This window comes from Caretta caretta, chromosome 17 (assembly GCF_965140235.1).
Source record: "Caretta caretta isolate rCarCar2 chromosome 17, rCarCar1.hap1, whole genome shotgun sequence".
NCBI lineage: Eukaryota > Metazoa > Chordata > Testudines > Cheloniidae > Caretta > Caretta caretta.
Window position 1 is genome coordinate 10298160 of NC_134222.1, and position 21371 is coordinate 10319530.

The following is a 21371-nucleotide window of genomic DNA, read 5'->3' on the forward strand; positions in this document are numbered from 1 at the left end:
AGGGGAAAGGGAGTATTGTTATCCCCAGTTCACAGGTGGGGAATTGAAGTACAGAGAGAGTTTGGGCGAAAAAAGGTGTGTTCTTCACTTGAGTTAGCTACCACAGGGTCAGCTCTCAAAACTCAACTTGCTAACTCATGTGCCGGCTGGGGCCATCTCCACAGTCCAGCCTGCTGCCAGCGTAGTTAATCAGAGGTGTGATCCCGTTGGAGTCAGGCACCTCCGTGCCCAGTGAGATTTTCAAAACCCCTATCTGTGTGATCTTTGGGTGCCTAAACATCTTTAAGAATCTGTCAGTTTCCTGTCCGCAAAATGAGGATCATAGAACCTCATAGGGGTGTTGGGAAGATGGATCCATTAAAGACTGCGAGGTGCTCAGATGCTCCAGTCATGGGAGCCGTATAAGCCCGATAGAGGAGGGTGCAGGACGCACTCCGCACCTGGCAAGTTTGAGCTCAGCGTGCAGGCAGGTATTGCGTTCTTCACGCTTAGCTGTCAGGGTCTAATGCGGAGGTAATGTATGTCTGAGCGGATGGAACATGGTTTGCTATTGGTGATGAAAATTTAATGTTGCGATGTTAGCAGCAGGCAGTCTGTGGTAAATTGCAATCAATAAACATGGGCGAACATTGCTCAGAGGCCGGAAAGCAAACTCCGGAGAGAGGGGAGCGCTCTGCGGAGGCTTCAGGGACTTACTTTTTCAATGAGTAAGCAATATTGTCCGCCTTTGGGTATGGCGTTGACTGGATGAGTCATTTGCAACCTAGATTTAAACACGAGCAGGCATGAATGGCTTTTTACCCCGATTGCTCAGCTATTGTCCAGGCTAGGCTCATGGCTCTCTGCAGCAGCTAAAGTGTAATGTTCAGTTTTCTGCGGGGCATTGCGCAAGACTGAAATAAAACCAGTGTGGGCTTTGGAGTCCCTGTTTGGCTGGTGAACTTCAGAGTCTGTTGTGATAAGCATTGCAAAATGAACAAAGACCGCTCCGTAGCATCACAGGTACAGAGCTCGCTGCGCTAAGGGGTTGCCGGGTTTCTAATTGCACAAAACCGAATACCCTTGCGCCGCCCCCTTCCCTGAGGCCCCGCCCTCAACTCACTCCATCCCCCCCTCCCTCTGCTGCTTGCTCTCCCCCACCCTCATTCACTTTCACTAAGCTGGAGCAGGGGGTTGTGGGGAGGGAGGGAGTGTGGGCTCTGACTGGGGGTGTGGGCTCTGGGGTGGGGCCAGAAATGAGGGGTTCAGGGTGCAGGAGGGGGCTTCAGGCTGAGGCCGAGGGGTTTGGATTGCGGGAGGGGGCTCAAGGCTGAGGTAGGGGGATGGGGTGCGAGTGGGGGTGCGAACTCTGGGGTGGGAGTTAAGGAGCGGGAGGGGGTTCCGACCTGGTGTAGGGGGTTGGGGTGCAGGTTTGGGCTCCAGCTGGGCAGTGCTTACCTCAGGCGGCTACCTGATAAAGGCAGGTTCCCTGGCTCCACGCAGCTCCTGGAAGCAGCCAGCATGTCCGGCTCCCAGGCACAGGGGCAGCCTGGCGGCTCTGCGTGGTGCGCGCTGTGCACTACCCGCCCCCGCAGCTCCCATTGCCTGCTGTTCCCGGCCAATGGGAGCAGTGGAGCCGTCACTCGGGGTGGGGGAAATGCGCAGAGGTTCCCTGGTCTCCCCTGCGCCTAGGAGCCAGAGGGACGTGCCAGCCGCTTCCAGGAGCTGTGTGGAGCCAGGGCAGGCAGGGAACCTACCTTAGACCTGCTGTGCCGCCGACCGGACTTCTAATGGCCTGGTCAGCAGTGCTGACCAGAGCCACTAGGGTCCCTCTTCGACCGGACGCCTGGCAACCTTTGCTGTACCTCTGTCCCCTTCCTGGTCTCTCTGAGTGCACCCTCTCAGGTGTCAGGCCTCTCTCTCTCTCGGAGTGGGATCACATGGTTCTCCCATCCCTAGACTGGGCTCCGGTGTTACAGCATCCTGTATCTCCATTGGTTCTACCCAGCAGGTCTGACTGGGTTTTTCCCTTCAGGAGTCTGTGTCCGGCAGCGAATACAGTGACCAGACAGTCTGCTTAAACCCAAGTATTGTTTAATCTTAACAGCAGGAATAAAGGATAACATAAGAGAAAAAAGGTTTTAAAACAAGTCCCTAGTCACGTCCCTCTTACCTAGAGGCTTCCCACCTAGCAAGACCTAAGGGAATGAACAGGTTTCCCCAGAGACTTCAGTGAGAACCGCATCAATCCCACGCTGCTCAAGCCAGGTGTGCTGCAAGGAACCTGTATTTTTCCACTGTCCAGGGATGGATATCTCCATCCAGCCTTCTTGTGGCTATTTGATGTACGACATTTCCTTCTATTAAAAAAAAAAAAAAAAAACCAACAACCCACACTCACAACACCCCCACCCTCACCGCCATTAAATCCATCATCTTCCTCAGTGAAGTCTCTTTCATTGTGTAAAAGATGTAGAAAGCCAGCCCTGTTCCCCGAAGATCTCCAGCGCTAATTGTCCCATCTGGATTCAGACACGCCTGGTTATGTCTGTTCCGATAAAGACGCAGTCCTAGGCCACTTCCTCTCCTTTTTCCTCCCCCCTCCCTCCCCCCCGCTTTTCTCTAAGTGTTGTGTTAGTCGCCAGGAAAGCAGGGCCGATCATTAGCAAATGCTCTGCAGGTGGCTGTGGGCTTGGCTGTCCAGTTCAGCTGATAGGGCACCAAATCTGATACATCGATGCCTTTTTAAGAAGCAGGAAAATAGGTCATAACTCCATCCCCATCCGTTGCTTTCTTGATCTAGGTTGTCAAATCTGTTCTGTTGTATCTCGGGTCTGATACCACCCTCTTTGTTGTGTGCCTCGCAGAAGTGCACGGAGCGACACGACTAACGTGTCACACGTGGGTTGTTCGATCTCTTCTCCTCCGCCCAGGGGGCGAACGAAGTATAGGGCAGCGGGTTTTGTTTTGGTAGGCTGGTTTTAGAGGCACACGCCACTGCACAAAGTTGAATTCCTCCACAGTAGGGTTGCCGAGCAAACACCCACCCCGTGATGTGTAGGATTAATACGTAGCATGTAAGGATTGGAAGATAAATGGATGATTTGTCCTACCCTGCTTCTGCAAATCAAGATAGTGCCGTGATAAAGGCTACATAGTCCCCAGATTAGCTTATGTGCAGCGCGTTGCTTTCATGTCAATGACCTCGGTATATGGAGAAACGTTTAACGTGTTGATTAGGAGATTTGTCCAAGTGGGGGCGGGATGAGACACATCCTGCCTGATGAGATTCTGCACAAAGCTGACACAAACTACAAGTGTATGGCAGCATCACCCCCGCAACAAGGGAGGGGTTGGGGAATGTGCCGCCCTGACAGTCTGTCACATCCCAATAAGCAAATGTATCCAGACTGGGGGAATCACCTGATTATACAGGACGTGGGATCTCCCTTAAGACAACAGGGAGCTCCTGCCAAAAAGGAGAGGTCCTCAGTAAAAGCACATATTTAGCTCAGTGTACCTCCAAGTTAGGGCCTGATCCTGCCTTGTGGAGTCAGTCGGAGCAGCATCAAGGTGTCGTTCACCTTCCAAGGGGATGATAGTATTCACGTTTACATGTCCAGTGAGATTCTTTAGGCAGTATGGCCTAGTGGATAAAGCACTGGACTGGGACTCAGAAGACCTGGGATCTACTCCTGACTCTGCCACTGGCCTGCTGGGTGACCTTGGGCAAGTCACTTCAACACTCCATGCCTCCGTTTCCTCATCTGTAAAATGGAGATAATGATACTGACCTTGAGATCTATTGATGAAAAGTGCTATATAAGAGCTAGGTATTACAATTGTTTATGGGAATTAAAATATAGTATTTTAGGGGACCCATCACTGCCGGTCTGGTGCTTGGATATACCAATTACGAGATCAATTGCCAATTAGTAATCTCATAATTACCAATTACAAGATCGTTACCAATTACTAGATCTGGTCTTCTCTCTGCTTTTCAGTTCCTAGAAGGCCAGCCTCCTGTTATGTAATCCACGTAAATGGCTCCCTGAGGCACAAAATTGTCCACAGGAAAAAATATAAATATAGACAGACACACCTGCCAGGATATTTGGGTTTATGCAGGTTTCTGCAGAACCTGACTGCGGAGTCCAACTTTCATCCAAGGCTGTCAGTGCAGTTAGCAAGCCTGATGACACCCCCGTGGGACAGGTAAGTGTATTGTTATCCCTGCTTTCCTGATGGGGAAACTGAGGCACAAAGAGAGTAAGAGATTTGTTTGAGGCCACACAGTGAGTCCACAGCTGAAGCAGGAATAGAACCCCTGGGTCCTCATTACTTACTACCCTGGCCCGTATTCTCTCCCTCCCTAGATATGAGATGTGTTTCATTAGATGGCCTTTCTCTCCTTACTGACTCGTGCCAAGAAGAATGGAGTGGAGGATCCATCCGAGTGCTCATGGTGATGTCTCCTGTCCTTTTCCAGGTGTGGTGGAGGCGTGCCTCCTGCACATGCTGAAACGCAGAGCCGCCGGCTTCCTCCGGACCGATAAGGTCGCTGCCCTCTTCACCAAAGTTGGCAAGACGTACGCGGTAGCTGGGGACATATGCAAGAAAGTGCAGAAACTGCAGCAGCAGGCGGAAGGCAGGTAAGGCCAAGGGCTGTTCTGAATGTGAGACCGTCATGGCGGCTTGAAGGGGACAGCTAGAGCTGCTCGGAAAATTACTTTGGGCAACTTTTGGGGGAAAATTCAACCGGTCAGAAAAACTTGTAGAAAATGAATTTTTGTCAAAATTTTCTAAAGTTCAAACGTTCTCAAGTGAATGGCAAAGGGCCAAAGGGCAAGAGCTGGGTTTGTGCTCCATTTAATTTTTACTCTTTATGTGAATCACGGTGTACCCAGGAGCTCCAGTCAAGGGTCAGGACCCCCTATTATACCAGGTGCTGTCGAGACAAATAACACAGAAGACAGTCGCTGCTCACGGGCAGCTAGGTATCGGCCAGGATGCGACAGGTAGACAAAGCAGACCGATTGGGTGGAGGTGGGTGGGAGCAGGTGACAGAAGGAACAGAGCTTAGTGGAAAAGCAGAAGTCGCGGCTCTCCCCTTGCCAAAACCAGGGCCAGATGGGAGCGATTCACCCACTTTGTGGCAGAGGGCAGTTATTTATGGAGTAAAGAAGGCCTGAACGTTTATCTTTGCTTGCTTGTTTGTTCCCCTTGACCACCCTTTTTTCTTCACGTGCGTTGGGAGACCTGATAGGCCCACCAGAGGAACAGTGCAAGAGACACCAGATTCAATACACCCCAATCAGCATTGTACACGACGTTTCCACTTCCAGGCCATGATCCTACAGTGTCCTTCCTGCCGACTGATTCAGCAGAGGTCATATAGGAATAGGGGTCCCTCCTGCGTGGAGCTCATTCCAGGATCAGGGCCTAATAAACAATGAGATAAACCAATGACTGGTAACAGACAATAGGAGGGAGGGGTGAAGGCAAGGGAGGAGGAGGGTAACCATGATCAGGCCCTGATTGATTCAGCAGCCTGGGCCTCACTTTAAACATGCACGTAGTCCCATTGAGGTGAAGAGCCTGAGGCCCTGATCCTGGAAAGTCTAAAGCACGTGCTCCGTTTTACTCACTCTCAGTGATTCCATTGAAGTCAGTGGAACTACTCACATGCATAAGTCTTTGCAGGATCAGGGCCTTGGATTGTAAGCTCACTGGGGAAAGGACCGCATCTTCCTATGTGTTTGTACAGCACCTTGCACAATGGGGCTGCTGAACCTGGACAGGGGTCTTTGCACTCGTAGGAACTTCTGGTCTCTTGAATATCTTGTTGCACTAAGTTCCTGTAGTTATATAGGTTTCCAGTGAGCATGAATTGATGTTCCAATAAAAGATATTCGCTCACCCACTGTGATGTTTCTGAATCATTTAAACATTTATTTACATTAGCTATTTTAACCCTGCCTCCTTTGTTTATTTTTCCAACGCTTACCTTTTATTTAACTTCCTTTTATTACCAAACTCTTTCATTGATGTATGTTTAATAAACCCTTTCCTTTTCCAGTTTTTTTTTTTTTTTGCCTCTTTATTTATTTAAAATCTCTGCCTATTTCCATTTTATTTGGTCTGGTTTAAACGTTTGGCAGAAAGACACTTTTATTAAAAATTCAACATCCACGCCCCTTCAATTAAGGGCTGAGAAAGCTCCCAGTCCACTGCTCCGGGACCTCCAGCTGTGACTTCTAACAAAACAGAGCAGAGGAGACTTGAATTCAGTTCGCTGAATGTATCAGATCTGAGAAACTGGCTCCCTGCTATATCCTGAGGCCCTGATTCACAGAAGCATCCCTATTTAGGACAGCACTTAGGGCATGCCTACGCTGCCCCACAGTTAAGAGCTGCCTTGACGAGGCACTGATATTCTTATGGCTATTAGTTTGTGTTGTGGCAGCACCTAGGAGGCCCTGTCACGGACCAGCACCCCATTGTGCTAGGCGCTGTACAAACACCAAACAAGAAGATTGTCCCTGCCTCAAAGAGCTTCCAATCTAATGGATTTAGTCCACGTGCGTAAGTGCTTTCCCGCGTCGGCTCTTGGACTAAAGTGCACTTGGCAGGAATGTGACCCATGAGCACGTTACCGTAAATTGTTTTCTACGTCCTGTGCGCTGCCTAGTTAGGTGAAGCGTCCAGGGTGACTGTTCTGATGATTGTATTTATAGTCTTCATTTCTTATATTATTCGTTGGTTGCCGCATTGACGGCATTCTGGATGGAGCAGCGTTCTCCTTCGGTGCTGCCTAACTAATGGCACAAGCAGTGTTGATGCAAAACGTGGGGTGGTGGGGGAGAGAAAAAGCGCTCCCGTTTCAGGTCACCTTAGTGCATCAGAAAGAAACAAAAAAGGGTGGAGGGAAGGTTCAGAAGGATGTTTACATGGATCAGAAGGCATCCCTGGCAAGGTTCCGCGCGTACGACTGTGTGTGTCAAGAATAATCCATATTGGCCTGTAAGGCAATATACTCCTGGGTAGCAGGAAATACGAAGCTCGCTGCCAGTGGGAAGAGAAATGAGTGCTTCCCGAGAGTGCTGAAGGAACTGGCGGCTGTGATTGCAGAGCCATTGGCCATTATCTTTGAAAACTCGTGGCGAACCGGGGAAGTCCCGGATGACTGGAAAAAGGCTAATGTAGTGCCAATCTTTAAAAAAGGGAAGAAGGAGGATCCTGGGAACTACAGGCCAGTCAGCCTCACTTCAGTCCCTGGAAAAATCATGGAGCAGGTCCTCAAAGAATCAATCCTGAAGCACTTGCATGAGAGGAAAGTGATCAGGAACAGCCAGCATGGATTCACCAAGGGAAGGTCATGCCTGACTAATCTAATCGCCTTCTATGATGAGATTACTGGTTCTGTGGATGAAGGGAAAGCAGTGGATGTATTGTTTCTTGACTTTAGCAAAGCTTTTGACACGGTCTCCCACAGTATTCTTGTCAGCAAGTTAAGGAAGTATGGGCTGGATGAATGCACTACAAGGTGGGTAGAAAGCTGGCTAGATTGTCGGGCTCAACGGGTAGTTATCAATGGCTCCATGTCTAGTTGGCAGCCGGTATCAAGTGGAGTGCCCCAAGGGTCGGTCCTGGGGCCGGTTTTGTTCAATATCTTCATAAATGATCTGGAGGATGGTGTGGATTGCACTCTCAGCAAATTTGCGGATGATACTGAACTGGGAGGAGTGGTAGATACGCTGGAGGGGAGGGATAGGATACAGAAGGACCTAGACAAATTGGAGGATTGGGCCAAAAGAAATCTGATGAGGTTCAATAAGGATAAGTGCAGGGTCCTGCACTTAGGACGGAAGAACCCAATGCACAGCTACAGACTAGGGACCGAATGGCTAGGCAGCAGTTCTGCAGAAAAGGACCTAGGGGTGACAGTGGACGAGAAGCTGGATATGAGTCAGCAGTGTGCCCTTGTTGCCAAGAAGGCCAATGGCATTTTGGGATGTATAATTAGGGGCATAGCGAGCAGATCGAGGGATGTGATCGTTCCCCTCTATTCGACATTGGTGAGGCCTCATCTGGAGTACTGTGTCCAGTTTTGGGCCCCACACTTCAAGAAGGATGTGGATAAATTGGAGAGAGTCCAGCGAAGGGCAACAAAAATGATTAGGGGTCTGGAACACATGAGTTATGAGGAGAGGCTGAGGGAGCTGGGATTGTTTAGCCTGCAGAAGAGAAGAATGAGGGGGGATTTGATAGCTGCTTTCAACTACCTGAAAGGGGGTTCCAAAGAGGATGGCTCTAGACTGTTCTCAATGGTATCAGATGATAGAACGAGGAGTAATGGTCTCAAGTTGCAGTGGGGGAGGTTTAGATTGGATATTAGGAAAAACTTTTTCACTAAGAGGGTGGTGAAACACTGGAATGCGTTACCTACGGAGGTGGTAGAATCTCCTTCCTTAGAGGTTTTTAAGGTCAGGCTTGACAAAGCCCTGGCTGGGATGATTTAACTGGGAATTGGTCCTGCTTCGAGCAGGGGGTTGGACTAGATGACCTTCTGGGGTCCCTTCCAACCCTTATATTCTATGATTCTATGAACATGGCTCCAAGTGTGAAGGGGAGGTGGGGACAACCGTGCACAGCAGATGGGAGGCTGATGCAAACTGGGATGGGCCAGCCAGTGTGCTGTCTGGGCAGTGGAATGCAAAACCTGGGAAAAGGCAGTGGTGTCAATTTCGTATTTGCGCAGCTCACTAAACCGCTTCCCACTGTGACCTGGGCTTGTCAATCTCTGCACCAAGAAATGGCCTGGGGAGGGAGTGTGTGCAGGTCAGAATTGGCATGCCTGGGCACCTCTGAGGGGGGTCAGCCCGAATCTGGCCCTGGGTTAGTAGCTCATGTTAAGAATCGATCGATAAGGAATAGCGTGTGCATTTGAGCCATTCCCTTTAATAGGCTGGAGGCTGCTTTTAAAAAAATCCAAAGGAAAGTAGGGTCGAGGCAGGCCAATCGATAACCTGCAGCATGGGAACTGCTGCTGGACATGGACCGCATTGCTGGGTACGGCGTGCAAAAGAGCGCTCGGAACTCAACTCTGACCCTCTGCATTTGGCGCACTGTCCACCATCAAAGTCTGATCTGATTTAAGAGCAGATTGGCTGAGACAGTGGAACAAATTCATCCCTGGCATAATCCACTAATGCCTCCCAGGGCTGAGTCTGGCTCAGCGTCTATCATCCGTTCCGTTGAATTATCTGTTTCCTTGAGATGAGCCCCACCTCTTGTCCTGTCCTGCTGCCTGGCGTGCACCTTTCCCAAACTTTGGAACTGGCTGGGCTCTGCGTACATCTCCCTCTAACTCCCCTCCTTTACCGAGCTCTGCATTGCTTTGCAGGTGTATTCTGTAGCCACCGCAGCCCCTGGCCAGCCACCTCCCACTCCTTCGTTTATTTCACTGGGACTTGGATGAGTTTTGATCAAATGCACTGCTACTGGCTAGCCCTTTGGAAACCCTGAATTCATTGTTAACATCTCATGCCAAGCCTTCTGGTTCTCAACTCAGATCATTTGGACGTGACCTTAAAATTTGACCCCGATGGCTGTTCTGTAACCATCAAAGATCTCATGGAACTTTCATAAGAGTAGAGATTTTCCATTATTCTCCCCCGACTGTCTTATTCATGGGGCTGCTGCCTTCCATCCCAGAGGTGGCTGCATTTTGGGTGCTGAATGAATGTTTAACCCATTGCTCAGTGTTTGTTACAGGTCCCCCGCTGTGCCTGATCCACACGGAATCTAGAGTCTTATGGCTCCAACTAGAAATCTTTGGCTCTTAAACCAAGCTGTAGCAGCTGGCTGTCACATACACAGCTGACAAAGCACCTTGAGATCCTTTAGGATGGGGGATGCTGTCGAAATGCAGTTGATGAGTCTCCAAACGTTAATATTTGAATGTCTGCATCCATCCTTTCTACAGTCTTTCCTGCAGCTATGCAAGGGCTAAGTGAAGTTTGCAGTTGTATTTGATTAGAAATAAACGTCTGCGCCTTTTAGGCAGTTGATTCTCTGGAACATTTAGATTTTTGCTCTGTTGGGTGCAGTCTCAAACAGACCAGAATAGCAGCTGCTCTGGGTTCAATGGACCTGCTATACAGTCTATCTAATCTAATGGAGCCAATCTACAGTGGGAAAATAAGATGGAATCCCAAATGCCCCCACATTTGGAGGAGATTTCAAAAACTGCATGTGGATTCAGATTTGATTTTTTTTGTAAACAGATCCCTGTGAAGTGACTAGTGATTTTGAGTGTCCCAGTAGTTGGGTTCCAACTTGAGATGCCTTGAAGGGACCTGATTTTCAGAGGGTACTAAACATCTGGCCCCTGAAAATCAGGCCCCTTTAAACCTCTGTCTGGTTATCCCCAAAATGGAGGCACCCCAAATGATTCATCACTTTTGACCCTATTTTCATAATGGGCTGAATAAAATTCTGGATCCTAGCACCCCAATGCAACGGTGAACATAAAACATAGTGACCACATCTGACTTCATCTGATGCACTTTGTGTATTCCAATACATGTGCACGCAGAGCTCTGTCAAAGTAAAAATCGACTCCAACAACTTTCACTGTATCCCTTTTGCAGGAAAAATCAACCGAATGGCCAGGAATCCCTCAAGAGGCAGGGGTCTACCTCAAGCAAAACACCTGTCCTGACGCTGCAGGCCATCAGACACATCTGGGTGCGAACGGCCTTGATTGAGAAAGTGCTGGACAAAATCGTCCAGTACCTGGTGGACAACTGCAGGTAAAGAGCGGGGCAAACAGCTGGCAGCACAAAGGTTTTGTTTGTCGGACCAACGTGCGCTGTGTCTTTGTAGTAGCGAACGTCATCAGTGTCCCATCCGCAAACCAGAGCTGAGCAGAAAAAAGTTTAAAAAAAAAAAAAAATAATCCCCACAATTTGTGTTTTTGTTTTAGAAACATTTCCTCAATGTTTCAAAGTTTCAATTAAATCTCACCCTGCGGGAGAGCTCGAAGAACTAGTAAATTAATCTTACACATTTAAAATAAATGTATTTTTTACTACTTTTTTTAAAACTTTGCAAAATGTCAGCTGGCTGTAGTGTAGGGGTAAAATTATCAAAGGACCCTAAGTCAGTGGTTCTCAACCTTTCCAGACTACTGGACCCCTTTCAGGTGTCTGATTTGTCTTGCGAACCCTAAGTTTCACCTCACTTAAAAACTATTTTCTTACACAATCAGACAAAACAATACCGAAGTGGCATAGCACACGATTACGGGAAAAATTGCTGACTTTCTTGTTTTTACCATATAATTAGAAAATAAATCGATTGGAATATAAATATTGTACTTACATTTCAGTGGATAGTATATTAAGCAGTGTAAACAAGTCATTGTATGAAATTTTAGTTTGTACTGACTCTGCTAGTGCTTTTTCTGTAGCCTGTTGTAAAACTGGGCAAATATCTAGATGAGTTGATGTACCCCCAAAAGATCTCTGTGCACCCCCAGGGGTACATGTACCCCTGGTTGAGAACCACTGCCCTAAGTGACTTAGGCACCTAAGTTCTGTTGACTTGCACATTGCAATAAGAATTAGGCACCCAAGTCATTAAGGTGCTTTTGAGACTCTTAAGCGAGAAGCTGTAGCGTGCCAGGAGGGCATGTGTGCTCTGCAGAGGAAAGGGGAGCAAAAGGAGGTGAGGAGTGAAAATTTAGAACACTGTAGGAAGGTCTGATTGGGGTCGGTCAATCCTGTGACGACATGTTGCCTTTATTTGGAAGGGTTACGTTTGTGATGGAGATTTCCCCCTTCGAGGCTTGCAGAGAGCTCAGGCACCTTGTGGACGTGATGCATTTGGATTCTAGCAGACATGGACAAACTCTTTGGCATTCTACTCAAGTCTCCTCCTGGCCCCGTGCCTAGGCATTGGGCTCCCCAGGGAGGTTGTCCTCACCTTATCTCCTCCACCCCTACAGCAAACGCAACAGAATTAGGAGTATCCTGGGGAGACTTTGGTGGTCTCAGAATAAAGGAATGGTGGAAACCCTGAGGCCTGGCCTAGGCTAGTCACAAACCGAGAGCATGTCTGCAGCATGTCTGTAACTTGCTTTGCTCTTATCGTGGAGACGGGTATGCTTGGCTGTGCAAAGGAGAATGGTATTCGGGGGCAGTTAAAGTATTGTGGTAAACCCAGGACAAACAGCTACAAAATGGGATTGTAGTAATTAGTCCCAGGGGATTAAAAGGCCCCTCCCTATCCACTGAGGAGAGATAACCAAGGGCAATAAGGTTCAGCTGGAGAAGGGGTTGCTAGGGAACCAATTAGTTTCAGCTGACTCCAACTACTTGGGACCTTTTTAAACTGTCCCCTGGGTGGTAGGAGGGGGAGAGTGAGGGAGTGAGAGGAGCAGGGAAGCTGCCAGTAGGCTGTTTGCAGCAAGACACCAAACCTTCCCAATAGGGAGGCTGCACTCGCTCCCCAGAAGGGAAGGAAAATAAGCACCAGGGATTGACTGAGGAGAGGAGTAGAAGGACTCTGGGTCACCTATAAGGATTCGCCTTGCCCCAAACCTGAGTCTCCAAGGCTAAAAAGGACTGAGCCAAACAAGGTATTTTGCCAAAGTGGCTAGACTCTGTCAGTCTTCACACAGTATTTCCAAAATCTGGGTTAGGTCTTCCTTGGAAGCAGGTCAGAAGAGGAATATATTTACCTGTTCTGTCTTCCCGTTGAGAGGGAAGAGAAAGGTCTTAGTGATGATCAAAAAAACTATTTTGTTGGGGGCATCTGATCCCAGTTTGCTTAAACAGCCGTTTGTGATTTGTGTGTTGGGGAGGTATGGAGCATGGGGATATCCTGTGAAGACCGGTGAGCTAACTCTCCTCCTGTGTTAAGCCAGTTTTTCTCCTGATAGCAGGGTAGCATGAGTGAGGCCCACGATCTCTTTCAGAAATGCACCCCTTTTTCGGGAGTATAATGGTTACTTCCTCAATCAACAAGATTTGGGGCCATAGCTTCAAAGTTAGGTGTGCACGACTGCCTAAATGATCTCTGCAAACCAGGTGCTCTGTTTGCACCTGCGCTTGGCCAACGACAAAGCATGGAGATGTGCATATCTGGTGCACTGCAAGCACATGTTGTCGTAGGTGCCTGAATTGGACAATCCAATCGTCTGTCAGTAAAACTGGTTCCCAGTCCAGTCTAGTCCTGTACCTGTTCCCAATCCAGCCCTGCCAGTCTTGGGTCCCGGACCTGGGATGAGGGGTGTCTTGTCTCTTTGCTTCTAAAGCAGCATCAAGGTTGTTTCTTTGTTTTGTATTGTTGTGTTTTCCTTGTAATTTGAGTCCATGCCAATTATGCTAAAAAGTTTTTCTTTAAAGCAAGAGAATATTTCTGATCAGTGGGATTACATCACTTCTTGAATCTCTGGTGTTTTGGTGGCTTCGCCTTTAGGAAATTGGAAATAGCATAGAGTTTGAGCCCCATCTAGTGGAAGATACAAGCAGAATGATATTCTGTTCAGAGAGACAAGATGGGTGAAGTAATCTCTTTTATTGGACCAACTTCTGTTGGTGTGAGAGACAAGTTGTCGAACCACACACAACTCTACAGATCTGGGGAAGGTAAATACAAGTTGGGACGGATTGTTAAGCGTAAGGGGTTCACACAATTAAAGGTTGGCAGGCAGTGTGGTATGTTACAAATTGTCATAAAACTAGTGTCCCAGTTAAGTCCAAGGCTTTTGGTGTCTAGCAGAGTTATGAATTTAAGTCCCCAGGCTCATCTTTTGAAGGTGTTGAGCAGTTTTCCCTTGAGGATCAGTACTGAAAGATCAGATATGGAGTGACCCCTGTGTGAAAAGTGTTTACCCAAGAGTGCACGGTGTTTTTGTCCTTTATAATTTTCTGTGTGAGTTCATTCAAGAGCATAGTGATTGTCTGGTTCCACCCACATGGTTGTTGGGACATTTGATGCAGGGGATGAGATACACCATGTGTTGATAGGCATGTGTAGGACCCATGGACCTTGAACGGTGTGTTGTGGGGGGTATGGAGCATTATAGCAGGGGAGATGTGTCTGCAGGTTTTGCATCAATTGTTCTGGCAGGGTCTGGTGCTGCTTTGAGTTGCTATGTCCTGGTCTGTAGGGAGCTTGCTTCTGATGATGAGCTTGGCGAGGCTGGGAGGTTGTTGGAGGGCCAGAAGAGGGGATTTGGGAAATATTTCTTTCAGGGTGTGGTTTCCATCAAATATTGCTGCTTGATTCCCTATATTGGGGTCAGTGGGCGGTTGTTTTCTGTATTGAAGCATGCTTTCCTGGGGTGTGTGGGCCCGTTCCATGATGCGATCTACTTCTCTGGTGAAGTGTCCTTGTTTTGTGATGGCGATTTTAAGTGTGTTTAGGGTGTATCCTGATCTTTCTCGTCAGAGCAAATTCCATGGTATCTGACTCTGTGGCTGTAGATGACGCATTTCTTAGTGTGTCTGGGGTGGGTGTTGGATCTGTGGAGCGAAGTTTCTTGTGTATTGCACTAAGAGCGGTGTTGCAATGGTTGACTCCAAGTTTACACAAAAAAATTGTTCATAATTTTATATATAAACATATTTTTAAAATAGATTAAATCACTTTTTTCCGTTTTTAGTTGTGATTACCTTAATGTAGAGCCTGTCTAAGAGACCCAGGTAACTCGATTGTCTGCAGTTGCCCTTGGGATGATCGCTTGGCTGCAGAATTACGTTTCAGTAGGGTTTTTGTGGTTTTGCTTCAAAACTGAACCTCTCCTTCTGCAAACTTTTACCCCCGTGCATGTGCTTATTCCAGCCTACCCTTCCAGCTACTTCAGCAGGGTTGCGGGGAATAACAGTATGCTCCCAGAGTGCCTGTCTGCAGGATCAAAGCTGAAGAGTTGGACCGCAGCTCTGGAGAATGCCTCTCCCCCCGGAGGCCTTTGACTCTTTTTGGGCAGGCTGTGGTAGGAACTAGCAATGGATGGCATTTTCAAAAACACTGGTGTGACTCAGGAGCATGAGTACCTGTGGCAGTCAATGGAACTCACGCTCCTAAGTGACTTGGGAGCTTTTGAAGATACCAACACGAGACTCTAATCCACTTCCATCTTTTATTCCCAGCAAATATTATGAGAGAGAAGCTTTATTGGCAGATCCTGTTTATGGACCAATCCTAGCTTCTCTCCTTGGTAAGTACTTTCATTTTTCGCTCCGGGTGGTTTAGGGTTTGGTTTTGTTTTGTTGCTTATTGCATTTTCCCAGAAGCAGAGCCGGGGGCGGGGGGGCGGGGAATGGAGACAGATCACCTTGTTTTCCTATTTATTGCTGGCTTTGATGATAGAGCAGAACCGAATTTGGTTTTCTTAGAGCACTTTTCTAGGTGTGGTGTCCCACAGCAGGGAATTGGAGGTACTAACCGCGCAGTGACTGTATATTAAGTGCTCAGCAATATTTCTCCTGCAGTCTCCTAACATCACTTGGTTTATTGAGCGAGGGAATTTGGCCAGAATGTCAAGGTTATCTCCTGTGCTGTGAGATCATTAACTTCACCAGACACGAGCAGAAAGGACCTCAGTTTAACATCTGACCTGGAGGATGAGTGTGAACAAATGTCCATTCTTCTTGAAGATCCTCTCTCATTACTGTCCTCCTAGTTGGGCCGTGTGCACTAGAATACACCAAGCTGAAAACAGCTGACCACTACTGGACAGACCCGTCAGCCGACGAGCTGGTTCAGAGACACCGGATCCATGGCGCCCACGGGCGCCAGGACTCACCCTCAAAACGCCCGGCGCTGGGAGTAGGTATTTGCAGCATGCCCCTTCTCTGTTATTGGCACAGAAGGAAACCCCACAAGAGGGGAAGAAGGGTGGACGGGTATTTAGATAACACCCACGGGCAGCCTCCACCTATTACCAGGAATGGAGAACGCTTTTTTGTGCATGCCTTCATCACAACTGAAAGGCCATTTGGCTCCAAATGTTCCCTCCAAATTTAGGGAGGTTTGAGATCCAGATCTGGAATTTTGTGGCTTGAGACGCCAGGGCTTTCACTTGCTATGCTGATTCCCTGCCTTGGGGAAGATCAAGCCTCTGTGGCTGGGGTGAGGGGGAGCGCCCCTCACATGCCTGTAAAGTCCAGGGCTGCAGAAAGTAAGTCCATCCGGAAAGAGATTTCTCGAGATGCCCTTTTTAGCGGAGCTGCCGCTCTGAGCGGCCTCTTCATACAATTGCGACTGGTACCGTGTAAGCTGTGTGCTGACCGACGGTTCTCGTATCTCCTAGATCCGGAAACAGCACTCGAGCGGGAGCATGTCGGAAGACCGATTTGCAGCTTCAGCTAGAGAATACGTGGAGTCTTTGCACCAGAATTCAAGGACTCACCTGCTGTATGGGAAAAATAATGTCCTGGTCCAGCCAGTGAGTATCTGAGCATCAAGTGTGTTGAGTTCATGTTACTGGAGCGAGATTAATGCTGGCTGGCTCAGCATGGTAGAGCCAGGAATGGAACTCAAGTACCGTGAATCCCCAGCCAGTGCCTTATTCTCTGGACTATCCAGCTTCAGAGGCAGTGTCTGAATCCTGAGCTGGCCCAGCAGAAGGCAGATGCATCATCTGTCTGAGCCATGTAAGCTTCTGGGATGGAAGGATGCTGAGTGCCATCCTTTCTGGCTCAGCCCGGGTGTTGGGTGGAGCTTTGACTCCTTTCCCAGGCAGAGACCTCACTAATGGTACCCCCACCCCCCTCCAGTTAAACTGTGATATGTACTGCAAACAAAAAAGGAAGGCGAGAACTGGGATCAAGCTGGGATTAAAATTGGCCAATTTAAATGGGTTTATACCCCTACCCATCAAACGGACCTCCTCCCACATTAGAATCATAAAATATCAGGGTTGGAAGGGACCACAGGAGGTCATCTAGTCCACCTCCCTGCTCAAAGCAGGACCGATCCCTAATTAAATCATCCCAACCAGGGCTTTTTCAAGCCTGACCTTAAAAACTTCTAAGGAAGGAGATTCCACCACCTCCCTAGGTAACCCATTCCAGTGTTTCACCACCCTCCTAGTGAAAATGTTTTTCCTAATATCCAACCTAAATGTCCCCCACTGCAACTTGAGGCCATTACTCCTTGTTCTGTCATCTGCTACCACTGAGAACAGTCTAGAGCCATCCTCTTTGGAACCCCCTTTCAGGTAGTTGAAAGCAGTTATCAAATCCCCCCTCATTCTTCTCTTCCGTAGACTAAACATCCCCAGTTCCCTCAGCCTCTCCTCATAACTCATGTGTTCCAGTCCCCTAACCATTTTTGTTGCCCTCCACTGGACTCTTTCCAATTTTTCCACATCCTTCTTGTAGTGTGGGGCCCAAAACTGGACACAGTACTCCAGATGAGGCCTCACCAGTGTCGAACAGAGGGGAATGATCACGTCCCTCGATCTGCTGGCAATGCCCCTACTTATACATCCCAAAATGCCATTGGCCTTCTTGGCAACAAGGGCACACTGCTGACTCATATCCAGCTTCTCGTCCACTGTAACCCTAGGTCCTTTTCTGCACAACTGCTCCCTAGCCATTCGGTCCCTAGTCTGTAGCGGTGCGTTGGATTCTTCTGTCCTAAGTGCAGGATTCTGCATTTGTCCTTGTTGAACTTCATCAGATTTCTTTTGGCCCAATCCTCCAATTTGTCTAGGTCCCTCTGTATCCTATCCCTACCCTCCAGCATATTTACCTCTCCTCCCAGTTTAGTGTCATCTGCAAACTTGCTGAGGGTGCAATCCACACCATTCTCCAGATCATTTATGAAGATATTGAACAAAACCGGCCCCAGGACCGACCCTTGGGGCACTCCACTTGATACCAGCTGCCAACTAGACATGGAGCCATTGATCACTACCCGTTGAGCCCGACAATCTAGCCAGCTTTCTATCCACCTTATAGTCCATTCATCCAGCCCATACTTCTTTAACTTGCTGGTATTAAACAGATTGCTAATAGGAGCCTCTCTAATAAGAGGGTTCTCAGTGGTCTAGAGGGGTGGGAGTCAGGAGACTTGGGTTCTAGTCTTGGCTTCTGTCACTGACCTGGTGCATGACCTTGGGTGAGTCACCTCACCTCTGTTCCCCCATCCACACTGTGTTTTGTCTATTTAGATTGTAGGCTCCCCGGGGCAGGCTGTGCGTACATGTGTGTATGTTCTCCGGGGCAGGCTCTGTGTGTGTGTGTGTACAGTACCTAGCACAAATGGGGGTTGGGGTGTCTTTTATTTCAGTTAGCTCCTCTCAGTGCTACTGCAATACAAAGAATAATTTTGCATTTAGATCAATTAATATATAGTTTAGAAACCAATGAATGGCTGCTTGTTTCAAAGCTCTTATATCATTCAAGTAGCACGCCTCGGCCACTGAAGGGTGGACGCACACGTTTTAGGAATAGTTTGGGGGTTCGATTTTTTTTTTTTTTCCTTTTTTTTGTCCTGTCCAACAAGGTTGTTTAGCAGGGTTGATGTGTCTGCCTAATTTATTTCTGGTGGGTTTGGAGGTGTTAAGTCTGCCCCAGGACTGATGCTGTGAATTGACAGTGTTAGACACCCAGAAGACAGATTTGCTACTAGATCTTACCTGCAGAGGAAGGAAAGCTGCTTGAAAGAGGGTTATGAGTTGATAGAAAACTCTCGGCCCTGCCAGGAGCTTTAATTTATTACCGTTTCTGCAGCTCCTATTCACAGACCACTTGCCAAGGAATAAAGAAGGGGTGTCGTTAATTAGTTTGTATTATGGTAGCGCTTAGAGACCTCAGCTGAGATCAGGCCCCCGAGCAGTAGTTCTGTACAAACACACAATGAGACATTGTCCCTGCCCTACGAGCTTCCACTCTCTAGAAGGACGAGTGGACAAGGGAGGAAGTGAAAATGGAGGCCCAGAGTGGGGAAGTGCCTTGGTCCAGGTTACACGGTAGGTGGACCTGGGAATAAGACCTTGTGTCCATGTCCAGTGGTCTGTCCCCAGGACCAGAGTGGATCTGAAAACGCCTGTTGTCACCTTTAAGCTTCGACCTTCATCCCTCTCCAATTTCCAGAGGTGTTGAGCGCCCACAGCTCCCATTGGTTGGATTTGTGGGTGCTCAGCTCTTCTGCAGATCAGGTACGCCAGAGCCCTAATTGTTAGTGGGGGAGATGTGAGTTTGGAAGCCAGGTGGGGATTCCAGAGTAAGCCATCATGGTGGCTAATGGCCTACGTCCAAGTGCCATTGGAAGGGGACGAAGCACTGAATAAATGTGGCTAATTGAAGGGACAGGGTTGGCCTGTTGGGGGATCTCTCATCACAGCTGACTTATTCCTCAATAACACACACCACGATTTCCATGTGCTTTTCTTTATTTATTGTTTTAAACAGAAAGACGACATGGAGGCAATTCTTGGCTATCTCTCCCTTCATCAGTCAGCAGATAGCTTGACTTTGAAATGGACTCCCAATCAGCTCATGAACGGCACCCTGAGGGACTCTGAGCTGGAGAAAAGGTAACATTCCCTTTGCTAGATCTCTATCTTGTATACTTCACCCAGCTAACTGTAACAGGAGTAAGAGACAAGCAACAGGGCTGATTTAACTGAAGGGAGCATGCTCCATCAAATAGGGCACTGGGCTAGGAATCAGGAGACCAGGTTCTATTGCCACTGGGCTGCTGTGTGTTCTTGAGCGAGTCACTCCACTTTGTTGTACCTTCGTTTGCCTTCTTGTTGTCTGTTTTATCTATTTAGATTGTAACCCATTTGGGCAGGTGCGCGGTCTCTTACCATATGTTTGTACAGTGCCTAGCACAACGGGGCCTTGCTCTGAATGGGGATTGCTAGGTGCTGTCATGCAAATAATAGTGATAATAAAATGCAAGGTTATTTAAAAAAAAAAGAGTACTTGTGGCACTTTAGAGACTAACCAATTTATTTGAGCATGAGCTTTCGTGAGCTACAGCTCACTTCATCGGATGCATACCGTGGAAACTGCAGCAGACTTTATATACACACAGAGAATATGAAACAATACCTCCTCCCACCCCACGGTCCTGCTGGTAATAGCTTATCTAAAGTGATCATCAGGTTGGGCCATTTCCAGCACAAATCCAGGTTTTCTCACCCTCCACCCCCCCACACAAATTCACTCTCCTGCTGGTGCTAGCCCATCCAAAGTGACAACTCTTTACACAATGTGCATGATAATCAAGTTGGGCCATTTCCTGCACAAATCCAGGTTCTCTCACCCCCCTCCCAAAAACCACACACACAAACTCACTATCCTGCTGGTAATAGCTCATCCAAAGTGACCACTCTCCCTACAATGTGCATGGTAATCAACGTGGGCCATTTCCAGCACAAATCCAGGCTTTCTCACACACCCCCCACCCCCATACACACACAAACTCACTCTCCTGCTGGTAATAGCTCATCCAAACTGACCACTCTCCAAGTTTGACTCAAACTGACCACTCTCCAATAACTCTGAAAGGTTATTTCAGCAATTTTCCAGAATAATTTATTATGAAACACATTCTGGACACTCGGAAAAATCAGTAAGATTTGCTGGGTGGCCATGCTGAAATAGTTCTTGTTTTCAATTTGTGCTCACTGGGATCGCCTCATTGGATCACAGAGACGGCCACATAGTGTTGCCCCAGCATACATCAGATAATATAATCCAGATTTAGGACCCGTTGTAAAGGAACAAGTCTTATTTCAGCGATCCAGGGCTGGAGAACAAAAAGTCTGCCTCCCATTATCACGAGTCTCATTTTTCGGGTGCCCATTGCAGGATCTCAAAGCACTTTATAATCCATCCTCGAAGCAGCCCTGTGATATGATTGCCCCTGATTAGAAGAGCGGTCCCTCTAATCCAGTATTCTGTCTCAGTAGTAGCCAGTACCTGCTGCTTCAAAAGAAGGAGAAAGAAACCCTGCAGTAGGCAGTCATGGTAGAATGTGCCCCTAGGAAATGTTTCTTTCTGACCCCCGATCATTAGGCTTCACAGCATAAACCAACTAGAGGTTTCATATCCCTTCAAAGCTGTTTTAATTCTTACGGTTATAACTCAGGAGTGTTTTGCATTCATTAGGAAGATCCAATCCTCCTTTGAGTCTCACTACGCTCTGGATCTCAATGATAAGCTTCTAGCCTGTGCAACTTACTGCCACAGTTTAAGGGAAGGATCTTGCTTCTGTTGAATTTCATTGGTGCGTGCGACATTGGGCCCCGTGGGGCTTGCCTTGATGGTTGCATGTAATTTGTGGCAAAATAGAACCCAGGTGTCCTGAATCCCAGCCACAAAACCATCTTGAGTGTGATGCTCTGGGCACTTGAT

The 21371-nt window shown here is 48.0% G+C and overlaps 1 protein-coding gene across 6 annotated transcripts in view; it reads left to right on the forward strand.

Moving 5' to 3' along the window:
- The window catches only part of SGSM2 (small G protein signaling modulator 2), a 148572-nt gene that overhangs the window by 86372 nt on the left and 40829 nt on the right, over window positions 1-21371 (forward strand). For all 6 annotated transcript variants that reach the window (XM_048823789.2, XM_048823787.2, XM_048823790.2 and 3 more), the window contains exons 3-8: window positions 4469-4631; window positions 10635-10796; window positions 15144-15211; window positions 15677-15822; window positions 16307-16441; window positions 19416-19540. In XM_048823789.2, the coding sequence (XP_048679746.2) occupies window positions 4469-4631; window positions 10635-10796; window positions 15144-15211; window positions 15677-15822; window positions 16307-16441; window positions 19416-19540 (799 nt within the window). The remainder of the gene's footprint in view (window positions 1-4468; window positions 4632-10634; window positions 10797-15143; window positions 15212-15676; window positions 15823-16306; window positions 16442-19415; window positions 19541-21371) is intronic.